The sequence below is a fragment of the Zingiber officinale genome, chromosome 6B, assembly GCF_018446385.1.
Source record: "Zingiber officinale cultivar Zhangliang chromosome 6B, Zo_v1.1, whole genome shotgun sequence".
Taxonomy (NCBI): domain Eukaryota; kingdom Viridiplantae; phylum Streptophyta; class Magnoliopsida; order Zingiberales; family Zingiberaceae; genus Zingiber; species Zingiber officinale.
In genome coordinates this window covers 29,852,139-29,874,443 of record NC_055996.1, presented here as the reverse complement: position 1 = coordinate 29,874,443, position 22,305 = coordinate 29,852,139, and the positions used below count along the sequence as shown (strand labels likewise).

The window sequence follows — 22,305 nt, the reverse complement described above, 5'->3', positions numbered from 1 at the left end:
AAAGGTGAGTGAATCTAATCCAAGAAGAAAGGTTAGTGAAAGTCACATAGAGCTTTTAGAGGAGTGTGTTCTCTTCTTTTCCTTTCTTCATCTTCCAATCCTATCCGAGAGCATCAAGAAGTGCTAGCACACTTGTGGTGTTCTCTTCTCCATCCTTGAGTGTTAGAGAACACTTCTTGATCATGTGGATACTACTAGAGGTGTGTACGTTTGAACACACTCGAGATCCCGCGCACCTTGGACGGGCGGGATTCGCAAAAAGGCATGCAACAAGGGTAACCTTCTAAACATGTAGATCTAAGTGTAGATCTAGTTAGTAAACTCGTACATGTAAAATTTTTGTTGTATACTCTTCGCATGGATCCGTTGGCTAGGGAGTTTCGGGGTTTCCGCGACGTGAAAAAGCGGTTTTTGCGGCCCGAAAAACCCAACAGTAACCTCACATGGTTAGTCCCACGACCATCTGTGAGAAGGAAATAGGGAAGCTGTAGTTGGTCATTGCAAGGGAGGGCTTTTTTCCTCGGCTTTGTCAAGATAGGGAAGTTGTAGCAACTCTGCCCTGTACTAACCAACTTAACCCTGCTCCGAGGCAAAATAAAAATCACAAGATCAAATGTGATATTGCAATTAAGAATAAAATGATAATGAAGGATAAGTCTATTACGAAATATACTGTGAGTTCAATTTCTTTTGGAGCACACCGTGAAAGATTAGTAAACGTCTTTTCTATGTGTTTATTTCAATAATTTACATATCTTATTTATTAAATTTTTATTTAGATTTAAATTCAATGTATCTTGTATAATCTGTTATATATTGACATATGTTATATATGATTGTAGAAAAAAGATTTAGGATGAGAAATGGATGAATTTGAGATTTTTGAACGAATGCATAAAAGGAGGGAAGGTATTAGAGAGTTTATGTGTAACACCCCGGCCCTAGGCGGGCTCCACCCGAACCGAACCGGGAACGTTACCTAAATTGCCCATTGGGTTGACGACTAGCTCCACAGACCACCGGAGGTCCTTTCAGCGTGCTTTGCCCATTGGGTTGACGATTTAGTGGTATCAGAGCACAGTTTTACGATCTTTTGTTTCGTATTTTGGATTTTCGGAATTTATCTGATACCAATTTATTTGGTATCAGAGCGGGTTATGATACCTGCTTTTGGCGTTCTGGAGATTTATCGGATACCTGTTGTTGGTATTCTGGATATTTGGGTTAGCCAGGTTTGCGAGTCAAACTGGGCATTATCGGATTTTCGATATGGTTGTGTTTCGGATTTTCGTTTCGGATTTATTTGGATTTCCGGCGATGTGTACGTTCGGAATTTTGAGGTCAAATTGGGGACTAGACAGCGACGGAACATCTCCAGACAGCAAATAGGTATGTTGTTATTTGAGGTTGTTATATTGGTATTGATATCTGTAATTTAATTTAACAGATATGAGACGATCTACTCGTATTGCTGCGAGACGTGGTGCTGGACGACCACGTGGGAGGACCACGGGATCTCTGGATATGCCAGAGATGCCCACTGTTAGTGAGCCTGTCAGTCAGGGACAGACTCAGGATGCAGCGGGAGCATCGGGCTCTCAAATTCCGATAGCTCCTGTAGAGATACCTACTTTGGCCACACCGACGGTATCCACGCCTACCTTGTTTACCGTACCATCAGGAGTACCATTGGTGTACCCGACATCTGCTCCAGCGCAGCCTACGGTGTATTCAGGACCACCGCCACTTGGACCTACAGTGTACCCGACACCAGTGCCCCCAGTGCCTACAGTAGCAGCAGCTGCACCATATCCGGTACCTTATTCTACCGTACCTCCAGTTGCCACCACTTTTGTTCCCCAGGCAGTACCACCGACGGCGTATGCTCCGGTATATACAGCAGCACCGGGAGTTCCTCCTCCGGTCTATTCCGCGGTACCACCTGTAGTATCAGCTCCAGTGTTTCCGCCAGTTCCTGCAGCCGTCCCGACACAGATCACTGATATTGTCGCTGCACGAGCTAGGATTCCAGCACTGGCCGAGTCGATGAAGACTCGTTTCACTCTTTTCCGCGGAGATCTCGATCCGAGTATGGCTCTGTCATGGATAGAGACTATGGAGCAGACTTTCTTCTATATGGCTTGCTCCGAGTGGGAGAAAGCAGAGCTGGCTGCCTATCATTTACGGGATGAAGCAAATGCCTGGTGGATTACTCAGCGTTCTATTATTGGTGAACGCAACGTCACATGGACTAGGTTCAGAGAGGCTTTTGAGAGCCGTTTCTTTCCACTGTCCTATCAGATGTCTCGCCGACAGGATTTTATGAGTCTGAGGCAGAATAATCGCTCAGTGACCGAGTATAATACTGAATTCCTCCGGTTGGCTCAGTTTTGTCCAGAGTTAGTTGCGGAGGACAGAACTCGCATGATGCAGTTTATACAGGGATTGGATGGTTATCTGCATGTACAGCTTGCCGGATTAGGGATTACATCTTACTCTGATGCATTGAATCGAGCTTTGATGATAGAGTTAGCTCGGCAGACAGCATATCCGGACAGGAAAAGAAAGCATACGGGTCAGACATCAGGGCAGGTCCAGCAGACACAGGCGACAGGACAGCATCAGAGTAGTCGCAGACGATCAGGTCAGAGTTCTTCTGGGGTTTCTCGTAGGCCTCAGAAGTCAGGACAGTCTTCCTCAGGACGTTTCCGGTCTCCTCGGCAGGATCGGAAACAGTCCACCAGCGATATACAGTGTTTCCGATGTGGTTCCAGAGACCACATCACTTCAGCCTGCACTCTGGAACAGTCAGTTTGCTTTTATTGCAAACTGCCTGGGCACGGCTTCCGGAGGGTCAGAGCAGAGGGGACAGTCTAGTCAGTCAGTGTCTCGACGAGGAGGGCGGAGATTCACACCCTCACAGCGTCAGCAGGGAGCAGCTCCCTCCGCAGCAGCATTTGGCATGCTTGGACAGGAGTACTCCAGTGCTTCTGTAGCACCCCAGAGTTTTGCTCCAGGACCTTATTATCCGACTCAGGGGCAGTATCAGACTCAGTCCCAGCCAGCTGCACAGTATCAGTCACCATCCTCTCAGTCTTATCTGGCACATAGTCCAGCAGCGCCTCAGTGGCAGGCTTCTGCCCAGCCGCAGTAGCCGCTGGCAGCGTTACCACCTCCTCCTCCGCCAGAGACTGGTCGTGTTCATGCTATTACCAGAGAGGATGCTCAGCGGGCCGACGGATCCGTTTTCCGCGGTACGATTTCCATTTATGCATTTACTGCTGATATTTTGATTGATACTGGTAGTTCGCATTCTTTTATATCCCGTACTTTTATGCGGGAGATTGGTAGATTACCTACTGTTAGGTTGCGGCGATTGACTGTCTCCCTACCGTCGGGTGATACTTTAGACGTCACCCAGGAGATCAGAGGTTGCCCATTAGACTTTGGCAACATGATACTTACGGTAGATCTTCTAGTATTGGAGATGATCGAGTTTGATGTCATTCTTGGCATGGATTGGCTATCAGTATATCATGCTACCGTTGATTGCCAGACGCGGGTGGTCACCTTCCGGCCTCCGAACCAACCCTCGTGGAGTTTCACTGGCATCAAAGACGACGGCATCTCGATTATTTCGGCGATTCAGGCGCAGAAGTTGTCATGGTTTTCTGTTATCGTTGATCAGTACTGAGGACAGTAGTAGTTCGCAGCTCTCCGATGTTCCAGTAGTCCGGGAGTACCCAGATGTATTTCCAGAGGAGCTGCCAGGTTTGCCTCCCAGAAGGCCAGTGGAGTTCGCTATTGAGCTGATTCCGGGAACCGGGCCGACATCGAAAGCTCCGTATCGTATGGCACCAAAAGAGTTGAACGAGCTGAAGGTTCAACTCCAGGAGCTTTTAGACAGGGGATTCATTCGCCCTAGTGTTTCACCATGGGGTTCTCCAGTTCTATTTGTCAAGAAGAAAGACGGCACCATGAGGTTATGTATTGACTACAGACAGTGACCGTCAGAAATAAATATCCATTACCACGGATTGAGGATTTGTTTGATCAGCTCAGAGGTACTTCAGTGTATTCTAAGATTGATCTGCGATCCGGATATCATCAGCTGAGAGTCAGAGATTCTGATATCCAGAAGACAGCTTTCCGTACCAGATACGGTCATTATGAGTTTTTGGTAATGCCATTTGGGCTTACCAATGCTCCAGCGGTGTTTATGGACTTGATGAACCGCATCTTTCTGGAGTATCTGGATCAGTTTGTTATCGTTTTCATTGATGACATATTGGTCTACTCGCATTCCGAGGAGGAGCATGCACAGCATCTTCGTATAGTCTTGGAGATTCTTAGACGACATCAGCTGTACGCGAAGTTCAGCAAGTGTGCGTTTTGGTTATCCTCAGTTGGTTTTCTTGGACACGTGGTTTCTAGCAGAGGTATTTCAGTTGATCCTCAGAAGATCGAGGCTGTCACCGGTTGGGAGCAGCCGAAGTCAGTTCAGGAGATCCGCAGTTTTCTGGGATTGGCCGGATATTACCGACGTTTTGTCGAGGGCTTCTCGCGTATTGCTATGCCGCTGACACGTCTTACCAGGAAAGGCGTGAAGTTCATATGGTCCGAGGATTGCGAGACCAGCTTCCAGGAGCTGAAGCGGAGATTAGTGTCGGCTCCAGTTTTGGTTTTACCTTCTGGAGATGATGGATTTGTACTTTACACCGACGCATCTCTTCAGGGTTTGGGCGCTGTTCTGATGCAGCACGGCAGAGTAGTCTCTTATGCTTCTCGTCAGCTGAAGGAGCATGAGAAGAACTACCCAGTTCATGACTTGGAGTTAGCTGCCATCATCTTTGCTCTGAAGCTTTGGCGTCATCATTTATACGGTATCACATTTGAGATTCTCACTGATCATAAGAGTCTCAAATATATTTTTACTCAGAAGGAGCTTAATCTTCGACAGAGGAGATGGATGGAGTTCCTGAAGGACTACGATTGTACCATTAGCTACCACCCGGGGAAAGCTAATGTGGTTGCAGATGCACTCAGCAGGAAGTCCAGAGGGACTTTGGCTTGCCACCGGACTTCAGTCACGGACTTGATTCAGAGTTTCTCGGAGTTAGATCTGGAGGAGCAGGGACCGACAGAGCAGGGTATTCTTGTTACCATGGTTGCTCAGTCGTCGATCAGGACGAGGATCCGAGAGGCACAGGCCAGTGATCAGCATTTGCAGTTTATTAGCAGTCAGATAGCTTCCGGGCAGCAGACCGAGTTTACACGAGACGAGGAGGGTATTATATTCTTCCGAGGCAGATTATGCATACCTCAGTCTCATCCGGTCTTACAGGAGCTATTACAGGAGGCACATCGTTCTCGATTTGCGATCCATCCAGGCGGGACCCGCATGTATCGAGACTTGAGGCGTTCTTACTGGTGGAACGGCATGAAGAAAGACATCGCGGATTTTGTAGCTAGATGTCTTGTCTGTCAGCAGGTGAAGGCAGAGCAACCTTGCGACCGTGAGTGTGCCTGTGGCAGGAGCACCCAGGGCACCACCTAGCGAGGGAGATTCTGGGATTTGTTTGTGGTGTGATTCTTGGTTACACAACGAGGACGTTGTGTCTTTAAGTGGGGGTGATTGTAATACCCCGGTTCTGAGATTCTGGTTAAGTATGGCTTAAAAGGTTAGATGGTACTATCCATATCACCAAAGTGCACCTTCCTTTTCGGAAGCCCAAACTCAAAGAACTCCAAAGTTAAGCGTGCTTGGCTTGGAGAAATCTAAGGATGGGTGACCTCCTGGGAAGTTTTCCAAGGTGCGTGCGAGTGAGGACAAAGCACGCTGAAAGGACCTCCGGTGGTCTGTGGAGCTAGTCGTCAACCCAATGGGCAATTTAGGTAACGTTCCCGGTTCGGTTCGGGTGGAGCCCGCCTAGGGCCGGGGTGTTACATTATGGATAACAAATCAGCCCAAGTTAGTGTAAGTTAACATAGTTAATTGTTTATTAATATTTTATTATATCATATTGGCATCTCACTTGTCTATTTTTATATTTATTAAACATTATAAGTTATTGTAATATGGACATTGTAACAAAAAAGGTGATTGAGTTCACTCGGGTAACCCTCACAATCCGTCCCTAGGTTATCTAAATGAAGATAAATTATCAACTGATAGTTAACTGCTAAGTTAGGGGTGGAAGGAGTTTTTCCTCGAGGGCATATGCCCGCAGGGATTTGATTCATGCCCCATTTAGTAAATCTATCACCCTTTAAAAAACTGGGTACCCCCGTGGGGACTATTGTAATATGGACATGAACAATATAGAACAGAAAAAATGTTGATGATCACTCTACTCATCTTCCATTCAATCTCAAATCATGGTGTCATATTGTGGGTGACCAATGTAAGGGGAGGGTATATGGATTTGAACGTAATCAACACTTTGGAAGATCATGCATTAAAAGTTCCAATAAAATGTGTTACAATGAGAAGAACAAAGAACTTTCACAAGAAATTGAAGGCATGCATGCTACTAGCAAGAGAATGGAAAAAGGAATTATTGAAGCACAAAAAATGGAACTCGTTATCACATAAAATAGGCAGAGGGAAGAAAAACTTATTGAGGAAGGTAGAAGAAAATCTCAAGGAGATGGTTTGTAAAATAATTCAAGAGGTGGGATATACAAATCATTTGTATCCAGTAGGATCTGATCCTTGTGAGCGTCGTGATAAATAACATAAAGATTAAAATTAAATTAATTGGATGATATGAATATTTGGATGATGTGAGTATTTATTCAGGTCAGATCCGCTGGACCATTTTTTGTGGTCCAGGGGATGATCCCTTGATGTGGATTGGTGGGGATGAATGATCCCCACCTATTTTATGAATGAGGATCATTCATTTCACCAATCCATGCTAAGGGACCATCCCCTGGACCGCAAAAAATGGTCCAGAGGATCTGCCCTTGTATTTATTTATCTTAATGTTAATCATATGATACTTTTAGATTAAAAATTTAATTTTTAAAAATATTTTTAATTATTTGAAATCTGTGGTTGTTTTTGGTAAAATAATATGTAGATGAGAAATATAGAAATAAAATCTAATAAAAATTAGTGATAAATTTAAATATGAATTTTGTAAATAGATTTATAAACAAGTTAAAATTATTTTTGATACCTTATTTGAGACTGACTAATGATAGAATTAAAATAAACTTGGAGACAAAGTTTATATATGAATTTATAAACAAGATTGTAAATATATTTATAAATAGATTAAAATTATATTTATTATATAATTTAAAACACACTAATGATGGATTTAAAATAAAATTAGAGATGAAATTTATATACAGATTTATAAACAAGATTGAAAATGAATTTATAAACAGATTAAAATTATAAACAGAGATAGACTAATAACAGATTTAAGAAAAAAATAGAAATATAATTTGTATTCAAAATTACTTTTATTTGGTTAAATTAAAAACTTATTTATAAATAATTTCCCAATCTATTTATAAAATTAGAGATGGAATATTTTTATAGGAAGAGAAGTTAGGAAAGGAAGATAGCCTTGCCTAACTAGAATGAAAATGCTTGTTAAAAAAAAAAGTTAGTGGGAAGAAGCAATCAAAGGTTGTTGTTAATTAGATTGATAGCGAGGGAATTCGATGAAACAAATTCTCAAAGATTGACAGCTGATTGGACTTAAATATTGTTGAAAAGAGAAGTAGCAAAAGTCATTTGGAAGAGAATATATGAGATTAAGAGAAAGGTATTTGTATAGAAAAATTAACATTGAAATTCCACAGTCCTCACTGCAAATTCCACTAACTCTTTTCTTTCCGACCTCAGCTAAAAATAGATATAAATTTAAGCACAGAAACTGATAATAAATCAAAATACTTTATACGGATTCGTAGAAAAGTGATCAGTATATCCTCTAGGTCTGTTAAAATTGTTTTCTTTTTCTAATTGTAGATTGTGAAGAAGAACGACTTTGTATTAAGATCAAGATCTCTCCTACAAAGATCTTCAACAGAGAACAACAGAATAGAAAATTTTCAACAGCTTTGCTTTTGTTTTTCTTTTGTTGTGCATCCTTTTTTTGTGTGTGCAAATTCGGCAATATTTTTTTATGATTTTTACCATCAATTGATTGATTGAACGTGATCTTATTGTATTTTTTTCCATTTTAGGGTATGTCAAGGTCTTCAATCAAATGTGTTGCTGGTTAGTCAATTCCTTGAGCCAACTATTCATCCTTCTGTTTCTTCTCTAGTACCTCGACTTTTTAACCTTCTATTTCTTTTCTGAGTTCATCAGTTGACTAACCAATTGATTGTTCATCCTTCTATTTATTTTTTGAGTTCATTAAACTGTTCATCCTTCGAATTCAAATATATTGAGGTTTTTATCAGTTTAACGGGATACAAACCACAATCTTCAATGACCATTCTACAGGATAGAAGCAATAAACAAAAACAATAATAACACAATTCCTTTTTTAATTGGTTCACAGCATGTGCTGGTAATTCAAGACTCGTGATTATTGATTGTTTTCGTTGGACAATTCATTAAAGATTCGATAAGTACAAGAATTTGAATGTTTATAAAAAGAATAATAATACCGACAACACAACAAAGTAAAAGCTTGAGTGTTTGTTGTCAAAGCAGCACTTTAGCGTCATGGTAGAGTTTCAAATCAACACTAGAGTTGTTCAGCGTAGAAGATTGTTGTATTTGAGCTCCTAGTCGAGGGTCCTTTTTATAGCCTTTTCTAGGTGCCTGGACAGATCCAAGGCATCTCAACTTAAGCCTATCTGACCCTCTGACCCCCCCCCCACCAACTTCATCGTTGAGCTGACGTAGTTTCACCAGGGTGAAACTCTAATCGTGTTGTCTTTATCCCTTCTTGGGCGCATGCATGGATCCCTTTCGAGCACCTGGAAGATGACGTGCTCTAGCCAACCAGAATCTGGCACCTCACATGTTGGACAACAACCGTTCCAGGCACCTGAATCAACTGGTTTTGGGGTGTCTGGAACCATTCTAGCCGCCTGGATCAGTTTGTCCAAAAGCGTCTCCTGCATCACAAAGTTAGCATAACAAGTACAATAATAAAAATAAGTATAAAACATTTTGACAGTCTCGACACTGTCTAATCTTGACTTTTAAATTTCAAATGAAACCCTAGGTTTAACCGACACTCACTGTTCCCTTCAAGGGAACGTGTTCTCACCTATTTTTTTCAGGAGAAGTTACCTAACTTAACAAATATCCGATCCTCTAGACCTATTTGGACTCTCCGCTCGGCATTCGATCCTCTGACCCCCTGGCTTCCTCTCGATGTCCGGTCCTCTAGACCCATCAAACTGCTAGACGTCCAGTCCTCCAGACTCGTTTAGATTTTCACCTAGTGTACTCGATCTGCCAAGTTTTCCTACCTAGTCCCACTGACCCGAAATTCCTTGCCCAGTCCCACAGACCAGAACTTTCTTGTCTAGCCACAATTAGGGCTTTCTCTTTTTTTAGTATCAACTACGACTTTTGTCTTGCCTAGTATCTAGTCAACTTGACCTACTAGAACCTTCTAGTTGAACTACTTGCACACTTAGCCAACTTTGTTAGATCATAATACAACTTAAGTTTAAACCCCTTGCTAATATCAAAATCAAGTTTGATTATCTGGTGCTTCCAATACCAACACATTCATGGTATCGGTCAATCAGCTCCAATAGTGCATGCAATAAGTTGATTTCATACAACAAGTCTTAACTTGTTTGAATTCAAAATTTGTAAACTCTCATGCCACAGTCAATTAAATATTAGTCGAATGAGACACCACCACTCAACCCATTTACAAGTTGAGTCCACTTAGCTCTAAAAGTTTTATTTTGGACTAATTAAGCATGAGTTTCCGAAGTTAGCTTCTAGGTTGTCGTGAGATATAGAGATCTTCTTGAATATCAGAACAATAACCGCTTTCTTAGACAAAACTAATTTAAGAATCTAAAAGTAAATCAACTTTAATACAATGTCTTAGTTTAATTGGTTTAAAGTGAGGTGAGTTAGCTTCTTCTAATTCCACTTGACTAGATTTTACCATGTCGATTGTAAAATAACATATAACGAGCATAAAATTCTTATGCATAATACAACCTAAGCAAGCATGAATTTCAACAAAGGGCCTATAGGAAAAATTTTATGCACAAACCAGATCTACTAAAAATCATGACTGAATATACAAAGAAGGATTCCCTTATGCTTTTGTGAATGTCATAAATAAAGCAAAATGTCTAAATTTTGTATACAAAGCACAAATAGCAAGCTAAATTAAGTATTGTCAGCTTCAAGCTGAATTTTATTAAACTCCTGTACCACAGTCGACTAAGTATTAAAGTGCATGAACCACTTGACTTAAAAATAGAAGACCTCTATGCCAACTGGACTTTCATGCTTGGAGTCTCACCAGCCGGGTCTTCCTCGCCAAGATCTTTCTTGGACTTTCTTCACCTAGTACTCGACACTCTTTGTCTGCTAAATCTTCTAGCTCTCTGCTCAACCTCTGACATTCCATGTCTGTTAGGACTTTCATCATATCCATATGCTTAACTTTCAGCATCTCATGCCTACTAATTAAGACTTCTCTGTCTGCCCAATATTTGACATTCCATGTCTGCTAGAACTTCCATCGTATCGATCTGTCTAGCTCCTAATATCTCATTCTTGTTAGGACTTCTATGAAATTTGTCTAATCATCTGGCATACTTGACACACAATATTAGTTACAACATTAGTTCACAATAAGTACTTAATTTAAACTTGATCCAAACATTAAAATTATACAACACAGCAATGTAATGTCATCATGCATGCACCCATCAGGTAGGTTTCTTTCCCTTTCCTTATCATCTTGATTAATTAATGGTCTCTTTCTTTCAATTGTCAAACATCGTTGTGTGTGTGTATATATATATATATCAATTGCCAAGCATGTCTGTGAGTTTGGCATGGCAAGTTAAGCTATTGGACAGTGAGATTAGTGGTAGAGCTTGTCTGTTTGCCATCATCAAGCCACTTTAAGAATATAGCTAAAGAGTTGAGTTAGAAGAGTATACGGTTTATCTAAAAAGAAAGTTTAATTTATGGGAATAATTATTTGTTCATGACTAATTTTTATGAAATAATTGTTTCTGTGTTTTTTTATTATGAAATAGTTTTTTTTATTATGAAATTTTTACGATTTATTTTCTCTGTGTTGGTTCTGGGACGGACTGGCAGAGACACTGAGGATGAGTGTATTCACCTTTTGCCGCATGAACAAGTATGAAATTGCAGAAAAAAATCCCTTCAACCCCTACCTAATTTGGCAGCCTAACTATAGGTTGATTCAATAATTTTTTCTCCTTCACATAACCTAGGGACGAACTGTGAGGTGTTTGAGATGTGCATAATTACCTTTTACTATAATGAACCAAGTACGAAAACAAAATGTCTCCTAAGCATGGCGCAATGGTAAGAAGTACGATGGGTTCTCATGTAATGAGGGTTCGAAATTCACGCAGGGTACCTCATACATTCGTGGTGTTCGAACCGCTCATCATACTGGGCCATTCGACAGGACTCATATATGCTTCTTGGATTTATCTTGATGACTAAATTAGTCATCTTTAAAATTAATCGATTTCAAGAATTAGATACGTTGATTAAAATAAGGTAAGAAAACAAAAACTTATTTTTTATTCTTTACCTATTTTATTCCTCATAAAATAACTATATCATTCCTTACCTATGATTCTATCCTGAGAACCAATGTGTTTCCTAGAGTGGAATGAAACGAATGAGAAAAAAATGCTCCATTCTTTCCCTGTCAATTCAATTAAAATTTAAATGTTTAAATAGACAACCAATGACAATGTACTCTCTGAAAAATACCGCCATTGAAGTCTCTCCCTCTCCATTCCAAGACATTAATGCTCTGATTTTTTTTTTTAAAAAAAAATAGTTGGTATTATAATTTTGAAAATGATTGATTTAATCTCACGGAAGTTTTTTACTAACTACCATATTAAATTAAAAAGTGCCTGTAGCAGTAGTCCATCAACCCAACGTTCTTAGGTTAACCGCCTATTAAAAAAATTCATTCATTAATTTATTAAAATTGAGATTCAATCCTTAGATATATGAGAAATTGAAAAAATGTTAAATCATTGTACCATTATACCGAGAGTAATATTAATGATTACTTTGGCGAGAGAGGGGAGAAAGAATCAATTATATAAAAATTGAGATGTTTTTCTCTATTTACCCCCATAAAAACAATAGAGAGATCATTTAAAAATTCATATATATGAAGTATTTTGAACAACAAATTTAAAAGATGTCCCAAGTAAATGTCTCTTTAAAAGTCAAATGGGTACCCACAAGATATTTATTTTGAGAATATCTTTATTTTCAGTGTGATTGTAACAACTACAACTAACTGTTACAATATATAAAAGCTATTAGATAGTTGTTATAATATATTAATATACTATTATTATAATATTGTAGTAGTTATTTGGTATCTTCTACACATTATAGCAGCTACCTAGTTAGCTACTATAATTATTTTCAATTGATTTTAATCCATTTAAAATGATTTTAATGAAGTTTAAATCATTTTGAATAAGTTGGTAAATAATATTTTAATATAATAGTATTCAAAGTTTATGATTTAAGATGCAAGATATTAGTGAAATAGTTGATTTTTTGTAATAACTTCTAGTAGTTTATATACGATGTAACAGCTATCGAGTAGCTTCTACATATTATGGCTAAATCTTAAATTTTAAAATTTTGAACCCTAAATCTTAAACTCTAAAATAGTTTATTTTTCACTTTGTTGCAACTAACAAGTATTTTTTACGCACTATAGTAACTATCCAGTAACTTCTACATGCTATGACTAAACCTTAAATCTTTAAAATTTTAAATCCTAAACCTAAAGTCTAAATACTATTATATCAAAATACTCATTAACAAGTTAGTCAAAATTATTTAAACTTCATCAAAATTATTTTAAATTAATCAAAATTATTTTAAAACAATTTTAACAGTTACCTAGTAGCTTCTAGTAACTACTATAAGATATGTTAGATAAGCGATATTTTGGGATGAAATATCTTATGAGACCCTCTTTTGATTTATTTATTTTTTTAAAGGGATTATCATTTATATAATTTAGGATGCTCCTTTAATTTTTACCCAATTACTTTTTAAAAAATAAGAAAATGAATTTTCCTGCCTCTCCAGTGGCCTCACACAGCAGTGAATTTCTCGTGGTCGATTCAGGCCACAATCTCTCGCAGCCACCATGAACTCACGGCTAAGTTATCACAAATTTAGTAAAGTTGCAATTATTGAATCTAACAATCTCCTTTGCTTTCTTCTTTCTATCTTTGGTTTTTTTTTTCCTTTGCTATCTTTTTCTTTCCTTTTTGTGTGACAAAAGATGATTCGCGTTTACCCTTAATGTTTCTGTCAATATGTTTCTAGGTCAATACTGAGAAGATAAATCATGAATGACTACTAGCCATTAATATAAATAACCAAAATATAAAGAAAGATATGTTCAAACGCGCTTTGCGTATAAACATCAATAACATTTATTTAATTTTGGGCCTACATTAACATTAAAAAAAAATCCAGTGTTTGGCAATGGTGGCGGCTCACCTGGCCACTCCTCCACCAGATTGTTTGTTGTTAGCATGTCAAATCAAAGTCATGTCACTTCCCTCTCGCCATGAATTACCAGCCCTGCTTATATTTTGTCGTGAAGCCAACAATACTGGGTCCTTGGGATAAACTTGCTTCGTTACTAATCATTCACAGCGATTAATGAATGAATGGTGTTCTTCATAATGGATCCTATAAATCAATGGTCTCGCCACAAATCTAGCACTTCTTCTTCCACATGCATGCGATCAATAAGTGGCAAGGTAGTAATGTCTGCGCAACACCATCCATCCACAAACTTATCGAGAACAAGAAGCCAAAGGGACATACAATTCCCCAAACTTGATCCCCCAACCAAAGTAGTTTCTTCTTCTTCTCCTTCTTCGGAACAACTCAGCACAAGAAGCACAACTCCCACTCTCCACTTCTTGAAAACTTGTGGAGTGTGCCGACGATCACTTGGAACTGGACATGACATTTATATTTACAGGTAATTACATCTTTCATAGTCGATGAAACTTTATTTTATTTGATGATCCAAACTTATTTATGCAAATTCCCTGACTGTATTCCTTTTTTTTTATTTGTTTTACAGGGGAGAGATTGCATTTTGCAGCAATGAGTGCCGTGAGCTACACATGAAACATGAAATCAACAAGGGAACTTACCATCTGCACCATTGACAGAGCTTTGCAGTCATAAATTAAGCTACAAGTATCTGTAACATCTGATTGTAAATTCTTAATATTAAGCATTGAAGTTTGTTTTCTTCTGATGGATTCAAAAAGTTCAATGCCATGACAAGAAACAGTGTGTGGTTCTAATCTTTGGGTATGAGCAAATGGCTCAATGAAAATGCCATAAATGATGAACAAGTGTAACACAAAGTTAAGCAACACAATCTATTGGACCAAGACTACAAGTCAGATTCAGCTATCTTCTCTTCTTTTGCTTCATTCTCCACAGCAGCTGACGAATTTGAGTGCAGCATTCTCTCCATTTCTGCTTGATCAGGTAAAGGTGTCAAAGCTGGACCATCAAAATCATCATGAACTCTGGTTAGCTCATCGCCGATCACATCGCGCTCATTGATCATCGATACCTCCTTTGACACCGACTCATTCTGGTCTACATACGCCAGGCTTGTGGGTGCAACCCATGGAATTTCATGCTCAGGTTCCTGTGCACTTTCTTCTGTTCTTGTTGTGATCGATGAGGCATCTGTTTCATCTGTTTCCCGAGGGGGACTTCCTCCTTTATCTGCAAAAGATGAGGTATAATCGTTGAGGTGCTGAAGGGGAATAAGAATTCAAAACTGAGAGATGTGAATCACCGGAAATGTGGAAAGCTTCATCGAGTGCTAAATTGGAGTGTGATCGCTCAGTTTCTGTTGGACTCGAATCATAAACAGGTTCAACATGGTTCTCGTGATTGCGATTGGCTTCCACCTCCATGAAATTTGATCCGGATGCACCATCCATTGGGTCTGTCTCTTGCTTCTCTGCATCTGATGTGTTGGAGGAATTCGACTCATTGTCTTCATCAACCATTCCAACTCGTTCTGAATATGAAGTGGGTGAATTTAGCACTGAAGCTTCACTGGTATCGCCTTCCATTTCGGTATCTCGGTCAGTATGCTCTGTCGTGACAACGGCGCCATTTGAAGGAACTGCATGGTCTTTGTTCATGGTTTGGCTGGCTTTCTCGGTTGTTTCTGGATCATGTTTAACAGGAGTTGCATTGTCTTGATTGGCAACTGAAGAAACTGAATTGAATTGTTGCATTGAATTAACTTTGCTAGGACCCTCATAGTCCTTTTTCTCTGATCCAATCTTTTCTGCACCGAAGTAAGGCTTGAATGCCATCGGTTGTCGAAACTCGAAAATTGAACCGACGCTGAAGCTTTCATGCCTTCTGAAGAAAGAATCACGCGGTGGAACTGCAACAAACTCTTTTTGGTTCGAGTTATCTTCACCGACTGCTGGCTCAAATGGAATATCAAACGGGTTTTGCCTCAGCAGAGGCATAGAAGGAGCTGAGCCTGGAACTTCATCTAGCTCAGGGATGTCAAATGGATTCCTTCTAGCTGCATTGATCGAGAGAAGTCGGCCATGAGCTTGCAACCTCTCCTCCATGTCATCGTCCAAGTCGATTAGATTCTTCTCAAGGATCTTCCTCGCCTTTCGTTTTTCGAGCAAGTTCTCCAAACGTTGATTCCTTTCGAGTTCAGAATTGCCAAGCTCCACAAGGCTCCTCTGGTCATCTGCAGTCCATGTTACTGCTACTGGGTTTCCTCCTTTCTCCTCCTCCTCCTCCTCCTCCTCCTGTGCCTCATCATCATCTTCATCATCTTGGTTTTCAGCTTCCTCTTCCACACTACCATCTTCGGTTTCATGATCACCGGAGAATACAGTCGATCCGCCATCGGAATTCTTCCCGGAGACAAGCGGGTCAAGCTCATCGAGCAGCGGTATGCCAGTTGCTGCCGAGTTATCGGAGCTCAAAGCTTCATCCGATTCACTCTCCTCCAAAGTAACACCCTTGCGATCGACATGACATGAAGGAGAACCAACACAAGAATCATAACCACTCTCCACTTTTGTTTCATCCTCCACTTGTTTCTTCTCCACAGAATCTTCATCACCTGTAACAGAGTTCCTCTTGCTCACTGGATCTTCTTCCTCGCCGCAGCAACTCGATGAAACTGAAGTGGCAGCAGCATCTATCTGATCGACTTTGCATTGTTCTACTTCTTTTCCATCTGCATTGTGCTGCCTCTCATTGCCCAGCACAATTGTCCTGACTCCTGTTCTTCTTGTCTCCTTTCTGCTTCCACCATGAGCTTTGCCTTTCAACTTTCTATCACTCTTGGTGCCGAGGCCATTTGCAACCAAAGAAAGCTTCACCGACGTCTCTGCTGCTGCACAGCTACCGTCTTGATCGTGGCCAGGGATGTTCAGTTCGCTGTAGCTCAAAAGGATTCCAAGGAGAAGAATCGTGCAGACGATTACGGGGACACAATTCAGAACTAGAGAGAATAGAGAAGGGAGGAACTTGTGCAGCAAGAACAGGAAGCATGCCAAACCAAGAGTAAGAAGATGGCATATTACAGATATCCAGCTTGTCTTCCTGAAGCACATCACAAATATTTCATCAATTGTTGTATCCAACTTCTTTTCTCTTTTCGATTTCCTTCTGCGAGGTCGATGTGAAGGTAAGAACAAACCAACAGCATCAAGAATGGCAAGAGAAATGATAAAATTGCATACATATAACTGAAGAGGATGATGAACCGAATCGATATGAATCGTTTGTCGTAAATATAAACTTACTATTCACTGAGGCATACAATCAAACACTTGAAGTGCACGATCCTTTTACCTTCCTTCAAATCATCATAAAGTTCATATTCATCTAAAAATTTCTCATGAACAATACCATAAACATGATCTTATGAGATGATCAGTAGATCTCGCAATACATTATTTATATACAATTAATTTCCAGAAACAATGTGATCATTTGGAAGACAAAACATTAGACATGGATATAGATTTCTAACATCAGTGATCATTTCTATTACATACCAAATTAACCAGGCAAATGATTGCAAAAAATATTTTTTTAAGAAAATCATATCGTCTATTAAATAAACACCATTGAACACCAGAGAATAGTAAACACTTTTTCGTGAAAAAAAAAAATGAAAATTGGATTTGGTTTAAGCACTTACTTTTGTGGAAAAGAGATCTCTTTGGTGTAGAATGAAGAGGAAAAAATTGAAAGAAGGGAGTGAAGAGAGAGGAGAACTAATTAAGTCGAGCTCATCTAATTGAAATAGTGGTTGAGAGACGAAGAGAATTAAACCATGATTCTTCCACCAACCATGTGTCACTAGATTAATGCGCCATGTTTATTGTTTACCATGAGATTTGGATTACCAAATTATATGATAAAACAATTTGATATCTTAAAAAAAAATCATGGGAACCATAAACTTATGATAAAATTTTTAACTATGTTATTCAAGTGCTAGTTGTATTTTACATTTAGCACATGAATGATAAATAGAGAATTAATTATGATCTTGTTTTAACCATAGAAGAATAATTTGTTTGAATGGTTTATGAAAAAAAGGTTAGAGTTGAACAAAATATCCATTTACCGGCCAATCCATTCTAAATCGAAAGTCCGATTAATTTAATTTTTTTTTAAAAAAAAATATTGATTAATTTAATTAGTTCAGTTCCATTCTAGATTTGGGCATTACCTGTAAAGCGCTATTCTACTACCCCATTACTGGGATTAGACTGGGTAATACGACCAACGCAAATATGTATTCTCATGCAATCAATGGAGGTAAACAGTCGAAATTTAGTGGATGACAGAATATATGTTAGCTTTACTAACTATATTGCAGCTTGAGAACAAAATGATGAAATTGAGCACGAGCTTCTGGTAGCTTTGAAAGAAAAAACCATCAAAATTAATTATGAGGATGATCCAACACAATATCCTGAAGCTTCAAATCAGGAAAGTTTTCCTTATATACTAGTTCATAAGTTAACTAGTACAGCAGTGATGATGAAGAATAAAACCTCTGGAGCAGCAGGATTTGACCTTGCCGCTAACCAAAGCATTATTATAGAACCCAGAGGACGAGCCTTAGTTCCAACAGAGCTTAGCCTGGAAATTCCATGGGGAACTTATGGAAGAATTGCAGCTCGATCCAGCATAGCTTGGAATCTTGGGCTTGACATTGGAGCCGAAGTAATAGACTCTGATTATCGAGGTGAAATATTTGTTTTACTTTTCAATCATTCTGATGAAAGAGTTTTTCTCCCACAGGGTATGACAATAACACAAATAATCTTTGAATAAATTATTCACCTAAATATATATGAAGTTACTCAGCTGTCAACCACTAATAGAGGAACTGGTGGGTTCGGATCCACAGATGCCCAATTATCCGCAGGAAGTAATTCTAAAAAGTCAAAATCAAAATCAAAGGCTAAATATGCTACCGGACGATGAGATACCTTGGGTCAACCAAGTGGGAAGTTTGACTATTATGTTAATTATGATATTCCCAAAACTCTTCCGGATTTGGAACTATCCCCACCTTCATGGGATGACGAAGTGGTTGAGGAATCTAAACCAAATTTGGATGTGCAACTACCAAAAGAGAAACATGCGTTATCTACATTCTTGGAAGAGGAAGCTCTGCCACCAAAGGAAGCATCTAAAAACCTTGCAGGGACTACAAGCCCATGGGCCTCTGTACCCCGGTCCAAGGACCCTTTTGATGATATTCCGGAGGGAGATAGTGATTTCTCATATATTCAATATTTGGCACAATTATCTCAACCAAAGGATGCACAATTATCTCCGCCAAAGGACATAATATAGGATTCTTACGAAGACATTGAAGAATTTAGTAATCCTTTTGCCTCTAAATCTTCTCAACTTATAGCAACAGGCTATGAAATGGAATACCCGATATTACGAAACTTAATAAATTCCATACCAAGGGAAGAAGCAAATCAATAAATATACTCAACAAGTACAGTAGTTTCGCCCTATCAACCACTTGCTGATACAGCTATGGGGCTACCGGGATATCCTCCAGCAGTACAAGATGCAGACCCAGCTACACAGCAGCAATCCACACAACCCATATTTCGAAACCCAAAATTCCAGAGAAATTGAAATACTGAAATGTGGACTCTTCCTTCCGCACAACAACAAAGAGGGGCAATTTTTGTTATACCAGAGCAGCTGGGATTATTTCAAGATGTTTGCTCCAGATGGGAATCGATAACTTTAAATCATGTTGCTGCTCAAGGATTTACTTATCCAGCAGAAAAGATTGAATATATGGAGAACCTGCTAGGAGAAATGAAAAAATTAGTCTGGGTACAATGGCGAATGACATATCCTAATGAATATGATGCCCTTATTCAAGCAGCAGACGGAAGACGAAGAACTCAAAATATACTATCTCAAATGAGGAGGGTTTTTTCATCAGAAGACCCTACACAAGGGTCAACTGTGATTCAGGATGAAGCCTACCGAGATTTAGAAAAACTCTCATGCGATAATATGAAGAATATTCTCCAATACATGAACGACTATATGCGTCTTGCATCAAAAACATGTCGCTTATATACAGGACTTGAATTATCAGAAAAATTCTGGTTTAAAATGCCTGGAGATCTTGGTAAGCGAATTAAGGAAGCCTTCGACGAAAAATATAAGGGACTAACAGTCGGTGTAATTCCTAGGGTATTATTTGCATATAAATTTTTGGAACAGGAATGCAAGGATGCTGCTTTCAAAAGATCTTTCCTTCTGCAGTCAAATACCCATCCCAGGGTATTATAAGGTATCAGGAGGATCAGGAATGAAGAAATATGGCCTCCGAAGGAGCAGGACTTATAAAGGGAAACCACACGATACCCATGCGCGAGTAGGAAAACGTAAGCATTTATTAAAAAATAAGAAATGCAAATGTTATCTTTGTGGACAGGAAGGCCATTTTTCAAGGGATTGCCCAAATGATAAAAGAAGCAGCAAAAGAGTTGTCATGTTTGAGCAACTTGATATCCCTGATGACTGTGAAATACTATCAGTACAAGAAGGAGAAAACTTAAGTGATGCCATTTATAGTATTTCAGAAGGAGAAGAAACAAATGATCTACAAAGATCAATACAAATGTTGGTACTCTCTGAAAATATTTTTATCCTGCTGGGACAAATAGATGGAGGTTACAGGCCATAAATTAAAGTAACATATCAGCAGTATGAGTGTGCTCATCAATGGATAGCCAATGGGGGCAAATAGATGGAGGTTACAGGCCACAAATTAAAGTAACATATCAGCAGTATGAGTGTGCTCATCAATGGATAGCCAATGGGGACACTTATCCCCCACAACCAACAAAATGCACGGGATGCCAACGAGACACACAAAAGAGGGCACGAATTCATTGCCCAAATTGTTTAATCACCTCATGCAATTTATGTGGTCCATATTATTTTGGACAAAAGGTACCTATATTACCTCCCTCCTCTACGCCTTTCTTCCCTAACAAATTGTTACAGGAACAACAAAAATACATTCTATGGTGTGAAGTTGAGATGGAAAGGCTACAGCAAGAAGTAACCTATTATAAAAAGCTTTATGAGGAGATGGTTCTGGAACATGATCTGCAGCACGACTTTAATAATCTTGCAAACACTCATATTGAGGAAGATGATGAGGATAATATACAGCTTGCACATGTTCTTTTTACTGAAGCAACGGAAAAGATCTCGGCAGTACAAGGAGGTAAAAATCCTCGATTAGTTAAAAATTTACTGTATAATCTGCAAGTGGAAATTGATATTCCAGGAATTCCTAAGTTCACCCTAAAGGCAATCTTAGACACTGACGCTACAACTTGCTGTGTTGATCAACATTCCGTACCAAGAAATGCTCTTGAAGAAAATTCATTTTTGGTACATTTTTCTGGAATTAATTCTCAGCAAATAGCAAGATTAAAGTTAAAACAAGGGAGGATGATGATTGGTGATAACAATTTCCGAATATCATACACATACAGTTTTCCTATGGTATTGGGAGATAAGATCCAAATGATTATTGGCTGCAACTTTATTCGAGTAATGAATGGGGGAGTTAGAATAGAAGGTAACATTGTTACTTTTTATAAAAAAAATCTCACTATTATCAATACTTTTCCAGAAGTAGATACGCAAGCAGCAGCCATTCAGGAATTAAATCTTGATGAAGAAGAATATTTACAAATAAAAGAAGTGGTTTTCTATTCTCTTGGTCAATCATCACAAGCCTTTTCAGAACAGTTCGGACCTCTATTAAAGGAGTTAGAACAACAAGGCTATATTGGGGAAAACTCATTGCAGCATTGGGCCAAAAATAAGATTCTGTGCAGATTAGACATCAAAAACCCAAATTTCATTATTGAAGATCAACATATTAAGCATCTAACGCCGACACAGAAATCTGCTTTCACCAAGCATGTAGATGCATTATTAAAACTTGGAGTTATACGACCAAGCAAAAGTCAACATCGGACCACAGCAATCATTGTCAACTCTGGCACAACCATTGACCCAGTTACTGGAAAGGAAAAGAAGGGCAAGGAACGACTAGTCTTTAACTATAGCGTCTTAATGATTTAACCAACAATGACCAATATAGTTTACCAGGAATCAACACGATTCTCCAAAAGGTTGGTACAAGTTCAATTTATTCAAAATTTGATTTAAAAAGCGATTTTCATTAGGTAGCAATGCACCCAGACTCTATAGAATGGACGGCCTTTTGGGTACCAAATGGGCTTTTTGAATGGCTCGTAATGCCTTTCGGCCTGAAAAATGCTCCTGCAGTTTTCCAGAGAAAAATGGATGAATGTTTTAAAGGCACTGAAGATTTTATTGCGGTGTACATTGATGATATATTGGTTTTCTCGAAATCAGAACAAGAACATGCAAAACACCTGAAGATTATGCTCTCTATATGCCAAGATAACGGGCTAATTCTTAGTCCTACCAAA

The 22,305-nt window shown here is 39.0% G+C and overlaps 2 protein-coding genes across 2 annotated transcripts; one reads left to right on the top strand and one right to left on the bottom strand.

The window, feature by feature from the left end:
- The first annotated feature begins 13,881 nt into the window (after nucleotides 1-13,881).
- On the top strand, nucleotides 13,882-14,516 carry LOC121992327 (FCS-Like Zinc finger 7-like). The gene is made up of 2 exons (XM_042546621.1): nucleotides 13,882-14,219; nucleotides 14,325-14,516. Exons 1-2 carry the CDS (start codon nucleotides 13,900-13,902, stop codon nucleotides 14,410-14,412), a joined length of 408 nt encoding a protein of 135 aa, XP_042402555.1. The 5' UTR covers nucleotides 13,882-13,899; the 3' UTR covers nucleotides 14,413-14,516.
- A 6-nt stretch (nucleotides 14,517-14,522) lies between these two features.
- On the bottom strand, nucleotides 14,523-17,602 carry LOC121992326 (helicase swr-1-like). Its single transcript, XM_042546620.1, has 3 exons — nucleotides 17,463-17,602; nucleotides 15,063-16,924; nucleotides 14,523-14,989 (listed from the first exon to the last, which is right to left on the bottom strand). The coding sequence occupies exons 2-3, from the start codon at nucleotides 16,867-16,869 to the stop codon at nucleotides 14,646-14,648; spliced, it is 2,151 nt and encodes a 716-aa protein (XP_042402554.1). The 5' UTR covers nucleotides 16,870-16,924; nucleotides 17,463-17,602; the 3' UTR covers nucleotides 14,523-14,645.
- Nucleotides 17,603-22,305: the final 4,703 nt, after the last annotated feature.

Bases quoted from the DNA above. Each gene is read 5' to 3' on its own strand.
- LOC121992327 (XM_042546621.1), top strand. From the start codon at position 13,900: ATGGTGTTCTTCATAATGGATCCTATAAATCAATGGTCTCGCCACAAA. The intron at 14,220-14,324 runs GTAATTACATCT...TTTGTTTTACAG, and splicing joins CATGACATTTATATTTACAG to GGGAGAGATTGCATTTTGCA.
- LOC121992326 (XM_042546620.1), bottom strand. From the start codon at position 16,869: ATGTGCTTCAGGAAGACAAGCTGGATATCTGTAATATGCCATCTTCTT. The intron at 14,990-15,062 runs GTGATTCACATC...CATCTTTTGCAG, and splicing joins TGAAGCTTTCCACATTTCCG to ATAAAGGAGGAAGTCCCCCT.